The following is a 9,503-nucleotide window of genomic DNA, read 5'->3' on the forward strand; positions in this document are numbered from 1 at the left end:
AAGCTAACGGTAGCTGGCTACACAGCTTGTCGGTGTGCTGGAGCCTCTGCAAGCTAACGGTAGCTGGCTACACAGCTTGTCGGTGTGCTGGAGCCTCTGCAAGCTAACGGTAGCTGGCTCCAGGCTCCAGCACACCGACAAGCTGTTTAGCCAGCTACCGTTAGCTTGCAGAGGCTATTAGCACACCGACAAGCTGTGTAGCCAGCAGGCTGAATGCTCCGCGACGCTGGTTGAAGTGGGTCTAGGTAGCCAGCAGGCTGAATGCTCCGCGACGCTCCGGTTGCTAACGCCGGTCGCCGGCTGGTGCCAACTAGCTAGCGATCGCTCCCGAGAGCTAACGCCGGTCAGGCTTCAGCTGATTAGTGGTCTTCTGGACAAACATCCCACCCCAACAACATAATCCGAGGCAATGAAGTGTTCTCTGCAGATCCTCCTTCCCTGTCCAACAGGCTGGTCGCGCCGCCTGAGTGCAGCCAGCCCGAGCCAACATGCCAACAACACTGTTTTTTTCACTGGTAGTTTGTGGAAATTAACCAACTTTCCTCTCTCTCACATGGTAAAATTAGTTTGAACAGCCAGGAGCAATACAAACAGAACCACTGCGGTCCCGTTGTTTTGTAGGCAACATTTTATTTACTGACTGACCCATTCACTATAGGCAGTGTATACACCCAACCAGTGGCATGACGTCAGCCATGACGTCAGCAACAAAATGGCGGCGCCCATGTTGAAAACAGGGATATTATATTTGATTTTTCAGACAAATAAGATAGATTTCACATTTGATTATAGAACCCTGTCTTACACAAGGTACACAACAAACAAACTAGGATCACATTGCTCACTGCTTCATCTCCACTTTAAGGTCCCTCAAGTTTGCTCGGAACAGGGTAAATCAGCATTTTGCTATGATGCTCCTGGAATGAACTCCAACAGTCCTTAAAGCTTGAGATTCTCCCAACCACTGTTGAAGAGTTTAAAACATTGATCTCCAACCACAGTCAATCAAGTTGTACATGTTATTACGTGTGTGTTCTACGTTTTTAAATAGAGGCAGGTGACACTAGTGACTCATCAACTTGTGATGACGATAAATGTTGCAGAGGTGTGTGTGTGTGTGTGTGTGTTACTGCTATGGAGACCCATGAGCCATATAAACTTTAAAGGAACAATTCACCATGAAATAAGTGTGAGAAAATATCTCACACATACTGGTATCCCAAAACGAACTGTCTTGTACAAATTAATTTGTTTATTGAAGAAAATATGATTTAAAGAGTTGGAATGTGTGATGTTTAATATCCCCAGAAATAATAAATACAGAATTTATGAAAATGAAAAAACACAGTTGTGCATTTGCCCCATTCTTCAGGTGGATACTGTCAAACAGCGACCTCTAAGAGCCCTCCGCTTGTTTTGTTTTGGTCTCGTGTGTAGGTTGGAGTTGAGCGGGGATAGGGGGAGTGGGTTGCTGACTACACCGACCTCAGGCTCTACAAGAGCGATGGGTTTGGTCTTCATGATGTTTCTTCTGATACCCCCATTTTCCCTCTCTATTTCAGGCTGACGGACCAACAGACAGACAGGATGCGTGAATATAAACTAGTCGTCTTAGGATCAGGAGGAGTAGGCAAATCTGCTCTAGTAAGTCTATCTATCTATCTATCTATCTATCTATCTATCTATCTATCTATCTATCTATCTATCTATCTATCTATCTATCTATCTATCTATCTATCTATCTATCTATCTATCTATCTATCTATCTATCTATCTATCTATCTATCTATCTATCTATCTATCTATCTATCTATCTATCTATCTATCTATCTATCTATCTATCTATCTATCTATCTATCTATCTATCTATCTATCTATCTATCTATCTATCTATCTATCTATCTATCTATCTATCTATCTATCTATCTATCTATCTATCTATCTATCTATCTATCTATCTATCTATCTATCTATCTATCTATCTATCTATCTATCTATCTATCTATCTATCTATCTATCTATCTATCTATCTATCTATCTATCTATCTATCTATCTATCTATCTATCTATCTATCTATCTATCTATCTATCTATCTATCTATCTATCTATCTATCTATCTATCTATCTATCTATCTATCTATCTATCTATCTATCTATCTATCTATCTATCTATCTATCTATCTATCTATCTATCTATCTATCTATCTATCTATCTATCTATCTATCTATCTATCTATCTATCTATCTATCTATCTATCTATCTATCTATCTATCTATCTATCTATCTATCTATCTATCTATCTATCTATCTATCTATCTATCTATCCATCTATCTATCTATCTATCTATCCTCTCTTCAGTTGTTTATATATCTCTCCTTTCACTTTGTCACACATTCACTTTGACACACACACACACACACACACACACACACACACACACACACACACACACACACACACACACACACACACACACACACACACACACACACACACACACTGAATTGAGTAGGTCAGTCCATCAACCTACTAAACCCAACACATAATAGATACCAGTTTTATAATGGCTGCCATTAGAAGAATAGGATGTTTGTGTGTTAATTCCACCTCACTGAGTACTAATAGACAGTATGTCTAATAGACACTACTGACCTACTTCTAAACAAACATCCTTTAAACAACTCAGCTTTCATCTCTTCTCCTCCTTTTCTTTCCTCTCCTCCTCTCCCCACCTCTCTCCTCCCCTCCTCTCCTCACTTCTCTCTCCTCCCCTCATGCACTCAGCTCATCTAGTGGTCTACCAATATGGGTTTTTCAAGGCCAATGCCAATATTTAGAGAGCAGGGCGACCAATGGCCAATATATAATGAAACATAATTATAAATAATGATATATTTGCATCTGATGAAACACAACAATTTAATAATAATAACAAATGAGACAAAATTGCTGAACTTAAATGCACATTTATTTAACACTAATGTCTGCATTGTCTCTGTTTGATAAGTAGATAATAATACAATAATAATAATAATAATACACTTTATTTGTATAGCACCTTTCATACAATAACTGCAGCTCAAAGTGCTTCACAGCAGTAAATAAAGATATATGCATTAAGTGCAGACATAGAATTGGGCACAAAATAAGCATAAAATGAGCATAAAATAGACAGCAGCAAAATAGACAAAGTCAAGATAAGGCATAGAACATTAAATCACATAGTTTTTCATATTATGATCTAACATCTTAACACTTTGATCGCCATGGGTTAAATTCATAATTTACCATCCCTCGCCAGCTCTTATTTGTCTATGGAGAAGTTCCCCTTCTTTGCAGGGCTATAACTTTTTAAATTCTATTGCTAAATTGCCATTATTATGGCCCATTCAATGTCCTATATGTATTGTTCAGGGTGTAGCAACGTTAAACTTTTTCATTCACATATTCATACTAAAATATGGTCTAAAGTATAAGTATGTTTTTATCGTTTTCTGCAGCTTTCTCCAGAACGTGATTTATAGCTCCAAATGCATTATATTGATGATGAAATACAGTTTGATAGCAATCGGCGCGAGATAAAAAATTTCAACTGGACGTGGTTCTAGAAGTTACTACGTGTCATCTGATGATGACCGGATGGGCGGGGGATCGTTTATAATTCCGTGGGCAGCGTTAGATGATTCATCCAGAGTGGGTCATATGTTCATCATAGCAGTTTATATGGAACACGTTAGAATATAACGCTGAATCTTACCGTGGCTTCCTCGCGCCGCTGGCAGATGAGCGTGGAACAGAATCTTTTCTATTATGGGATGGAGAAATGCCCGATCCATTTCCAGGTTGTATAATAGTATATACGTCCAAATCATGTTGTTTTTTCGAGTTATTTGCACCGATCGGTGTTCACTGTGTCAAGACGGAGTCTTTCTAACGACAGCGAGTGCCCGGACCACATATGGATGAGCACTTCCGGTTCAAAGGCTCATTTCCGGTTGGCGATCTGCCGATCGGCCACCAGATGGCGCTCTTGAACCGCTAGAGAGTTGAGTGGAGCTTTGCAGTGTGTCTCAGGGCTCCGGAGGGGAAATATGATTTCGGTCACAGATTTTTGAAATATTGACATCAAAGACGAGTTACGGCGTCTTCGGCAGAATTAGCATGGCTAGGAATGACGTCTTAACTCGTCATCGGCGATCATAGTGTTAATAGGCCTCTTTGTTTACAGTTTGATTATCACTGATACACATACAATAAACATAAAATCATGAAATTGGCAGATACACATTGGCAGATTGCCCATGGAGTCTCTCTGGATTGTCCATAGATCTAGGTTTATCAATCTGTGCATGCAGAGTTCGGGAGTAGGTGCGGGAAAGTGACGATCGATTTTGGATTGGTCTCTCCGTGTTCAGGAGACTCAGGCGTATATAATAGGAGTGGGAATCGCCAGAGACCTCACGATACGATACTATCGCGATACTTGCGTCACGATACGATAGTATCGCAATACTAAATATATCGCGCTACGCTGAGTATTGCAATTTTTTATTTTTTTATCACATTTAATTTATTACCTTTTTTCAACTGCAAAGTAAAACTTTGTCAACATGTTTTAACTAATAAAATAAAGTTCAGTCTGTTCATCTCACTTCAATCATTTTTATTGCGGAACATGGTATTTTCTCAAGCAGACAGATGTAAACTGTAATCTGTGTTGCATGTACCTGACAAACTGAACTGTTTGTATTACAGTCATATTCCAACTTAACTGAATGCACACGTGTGTGTGTGGACTACTGTACTATTACAGGTATTGAAGTGAACAATGCAACGTCCTTATACAAAAAAAATATAATATATATATATATATATTTTTTTTTATGAATAATTAAATATCGATTCTTGGCGCCACTGTATCGATACAGTATCGCCACGCAAAGTATTGCGATACTACTACGTCCCCCCCCACCCCTATAAGTCTATTGGATCATGTCTCCAGCACCCCCACAGCTGTAGCTACAACCACTTAATGGCAAGGCTCTCAATCCACATTCATTAATTTTCTCCTGCTCTCTCTCCCATGATTTCAGAATACTGGAAGTGTTGCGGTGCTCTATCCTTTTCTGTCCTCCATTCCTCCTTTAGTCTAATTTCCTATCTCCTCCTCTCCCCTAATCTCCTCTAATTTCCTCTCCTCTCTTCTCAAATGATAAAACATCTTACTGGCTGCAGCATCAAGTGAAGTGGTAACACCTTGCAGCAACGTGTGATTAATATGTTATAAAATATGTAGTTAGCTTATTTCCTGTAGCTAGCTTGACGGTATGTGTTATTGATTGGCATTTTCCTTTGCAACCACTGGCTCTGCCTACTGCAAGCTATACATGCTAACAAGCTAACCTGATTGATTGATTGAAAACTTTAATTAACAGATTGCAGAATGGGTACAGTACAGTACAACTCAATACACACAATTGTTAAGGGGATGCAGACCAGAGAAAGACTTTCGTCTTGTTCACATCAGGGTCCCCCATTTTCAATTCATACTGCAAGCTATACATGCTAACAAGCTAGCCTACTGCAAAGTTATACACGCTAACAAGCTAGCCTACTCCAAGCTATACATGCTAACAAGCTAGCCTACTGAAGCTATACATGCTAAAATGCTAGCCTACTGCAAGCTATACAGGCTAACAAGCTGGCTATACAGGCTAACAAGCTGGCTATACAGGCTAACAGGTTGCCCTACTGCAAGAGGGAGCATGTCTATGTTTCCCGGGTCCTATGTTCCCCGGGTTCTATGTTCCCCGCTTTGATTGATTGATAGATTGAAAATTTTAGACCACCAGCCCTGATTCCAAACTCTAACCTTAACCAGTTCGAACGAGGGCCTAAGCTTAACCGTTCGAAACAAGGCGGACATTAATAATTAATAAAATAATAAAAATGTATAAAAAATTTCAATCTATTAATCAATCAAAGCGGGGAGCATAGAACCCGGGGAACATAGGGATGATCCCCTGCAAGATATACAGGCTAACTCTCTCTCTCTCACTCTCTCTCGCTCTCTCTCTCTCACTCTCTCTCTCTCTCTCTCTCTCTCTCTCTCTCTCTCTCTCTCTCTCTCTCTCTCTCTCTCTCTCTCTCTCTCTCTCTCTCTCTCTCTCTCTCTCTCTCTCTCTCTCTGTAGACAGTCCAGTTTGTGCAGGGTATATTTGTGGAGAAATATGACCCTACAATAGAAGATTCATACAGAAAGGTGAGATGATCACACACACACACACACACACACACACACACACACACACACACACACACACACACACACACACACACACACACACACACACACACACACACACACACACACACACACACACAGAAACCACATAGCTGTAGGTGAGTCTAGAGGCCCACCTACTTTTCACTCAGGCCCATCCAATCAAAAGGCTTCCTTTTTTACTGGATCGTCCAGTAAATTAACCTGCTGCTCCAGATTATGTGGTCTCATGAATCCAGTTGCCTGGCGTTAGATTAGGTGGTCTTGCAGCCTCTAATTAACTCTTCGATGTGGCCTTCCGTGAAGTCTGCGTTGTGTTTGTTATCTGTTGATCTTGATCTTGATCTTACTGGCTGTCTGTCACACACTGTATCACCCCGTTGGTACATAACCCTAACCCTAACCCTGTCACACACTGTATCACCCCGTTGGTACATCTGTCACACACTGTATCACCCCGTTGGTACATCATCCGTAATCAGAAGAATCAACACTGGAAACGTGGTCTCTTTCCTTGATGGTTATGTTTATTTCATTATTTTCTCGCTGTCTCGCTGTCAACGCTCGTCTGCTTGTCTGAGTCAACCCGGAAGAACCCACAGCTATAAAGTATATTTCCCTAACAACTAGGGATGTCCGATATTATCGGCCGACCGATATTATCGGCCGATATCGGCAGTAAAATGTGATATCGGAAAATATCGGTATCGGTAAAAAAAATGTTTTTTTTTTTTACCTTTATTTACCCAGGCAAGCAAGTAAGAACCAATTCTTATTTTATTTATTGTCAAAAGTATGCATGTTGGTTTAATTCAACAACTTGTATGTTAATTTTAACTTTTTTAATGATCATATTTTGCACAGATAATGCTTACATTTAGAAAGCCTTTTGAATGCATCCAGTGAAATTATTAGTTACCTGAAATTATTCCGTTTTTTTGGGGGGAAACCCTGCATATATCGGTATCGGTTGATATCGGTATCGTATCGGTATCGGAAATTAAGAGTTGGACAATATCGGAATATCGGTATCGGTAAAAAAGCCAATATCGAGCATCCCTACTAACAACGGCTGTTAGCCATAGCAATGCCAATCTCGTTACTAAGCTACGCCAGCCGCTGTTACCTCTGACACAATATAGATGTGGCCCACGGCCTTGGCCAGTGTCTTGTCTGCTTACAGGCCCTGTCTGTGTCCCTCTTACAGCCGGAGTTGAACAAACACAAACACAAGGAGATGTCTGTCTATCTCTCTAGATATTTAAATTATATACACATATGAAAAACAAGTGCTATCTTTCACTGGCAAGCAAATCAAATAAAATCAAATCAAATGTATTTGTAAGGCCCGACAACACACGTTAATGTCCCCATGGGCCGGACACGTCTTTTTTAAACAAGTCGAGAAGAAACATCACAATAAGTCAAGAACAGAACAAAAACACCATAAAGTCCAAAAAATTTAAAATAAATGGAAAATAAATGCAACACTCCCAGACATACCCCACGCGAAGGTAAGGAAAAACTCACTAAAACCTAGCAATAGGAAAAAATGCACCACAGGCAATGTGGAGGAGAGAAACATTAGAAGGGCCGTTCAAGGGGGGATCTCCCTTCTTAGATGTCGGTGATAGTAGTGTTGCAGTAAAAACAGGCGAACAGTTGGTAAGCATGCACTCATATGTGTAGTGAAACACAGATAAGTGCATGCGATAGCAACTGAACATTTTGAAAGATTAAAGATAGAGCTGATAGCGGATCTATTTGAGGCAAGGGGGCAAACCAGTGAATAGCAGCCAATGCATATTGTTTCAATTATCTGACTACTTGACCAATAAAAATAAAACAATTCTTGTTTCTTGTTTACCATATGATGACGATGATGATGATGGTCAGATTTGATAGCAGCCCTGCCCCCTCCCCTTTCACTCAGTGTACAGCTGTATGGCACAAAGGAACGAAAGTCTACTTTCAGTTAGCTAGCAGCGTTTAACGTAGCTTAAGATACAAATCACACATAACAGAGCACACGGAACAGAGTAACGGAAGCCTACTTTTAGATAGCTAGCTGCCTTTGCCATCAGTTAAGATACAAATCATGAAAGTGAATTGTATGAAAGTATTCTGTACTTCTGTATGACAACTATTAAAGAAACTTGAAACTTGAAACTTGAAGCTGTAGTGCCGAAAGATAGGAGTCGGAGGCAGAGTATCGAAAGTCAATGCTAGGCGTTTATTCAACATTACCTAAATGTAAACAAAACCATACATTAGCAGCAAAACTATTTAACGGAAGGTACCGCACACTTAAATGTCCGTGCAGACCCCTTATCCCAACCCATAGTCCACTGTACACTGTACAAGCAAAACTGTGCATTGGAATATTGACAAAGCCATACTTGGTCATTTACTGTACATTGGAGGGGGTTGGGTTAGGACATTTGCAGGGGCCAGTTTCGAATTGCAGTCTCCCGTAGGTGTTCTTTGAGTTCTTTGATGACATCACCGGAGGACATATTCAAACTCAATAACTGTCTGACTAAATGAATGTGTGTAAAAAACGGTTTTCTTTTGGGAAATGTGTGAGATTATGTGGAAAAAGGTTCCCCTTTAAGAAGATTGTTAGAGTGGATCGTTTGCACCGTAGTAACTGTTCTGATTGACACCTGAATACACAGCTGTATTGAACATTTACTAGTGTATCCATTTTCACACCGACTGTATCTCTATATCTCTTTCTCTCTCTTTCTCAGCAAGTAGAGGTTGATGGTCAGCAGTGTATGTTGGAGATTCTGGACACAGCAGGCACGGTAAGACTGGAGTAGATTCACATCGTTTCTGGTTCAGATGAGGCAGTTCGAGACTGTACTGTACATAATGCCTGGTATCTACTCGTGCTCATTATGCTTTGAGACTGTACATAATGCCTGGTATCTACTCATGCTCATTATGCTTTGAGACTGTACATAATGCCTGGTATCTACTCATGCTCATTATGCTTTGAGACTGTACATAATGCCTGGTATCTACTCATGCTCATTATGCTTTGAGACTGTACATAATGCCTGGTATCTACTCATGCTCATTATGCTTTGAGACTGTACATAATGCCTGGTATCTACTCATGCTCATTATGCTTTGAGACCAGAGCAGACGTTCCTTGTGCTGATTATCTGCCGCCTTTATGAATTAGACTTGGAATGTCTATAACACCTCA

At 40.3% G+C, this 9,503-nt stretch overlaps 1 protein-coding gene across 4 annotated transcripts in view; it reads left to right on the plus strand.

The window, feature by feature from the left end:
• Positions 1 to 9,503, plus strand: part of LOC311241301 (ras-related protein Rap-1b) — a 46,839-nt gene that overhangs the window by 23,408 nt on the left and 13,928 nt on the right. For 3 of the 4 annotated variants that reach the window (XR_014620522.1, XM_084330076.1, XM_084330077.1), the window contains exons 2-4: positions 1,563 to 1,644; positions 6,197 to 6,265; positions 9,040 to 9,096. Coding sequence is in view for 3 of the 4 variants with exons in the window: in XM_084330076.1 (XP_084186202.1) it covers positions 1,588 to 1,644; positions 6,197 to 6,265; positions 9,040 to 9,096 (183 nt within the window). In the remaining variant the exon portion in view is untranslated. Of the gene's footprint in view, positions 1 to 1,377; positions 1,382 to 1,562; positions 1,645 to 6,196; positions 6,266 to 9,039; positions 9,097 to 9,503 lie in introns of those variants that run through there. The other variant, XM_084330075.1, reaches the window with a different exon arrangement.

The sequence above is a fragment of the Notolepis coatsorum genome, assembly GCF_963971535.1.
Source record: "Notolepis coatsorum genome assembly, chromosome: 15".
Lineage (NCBI taxonomy): Eukaryota > Metazoa > Chordata > Actinopteri > Aulopiformes > Paralepididae > Notolepis > Notolepis coatsorum.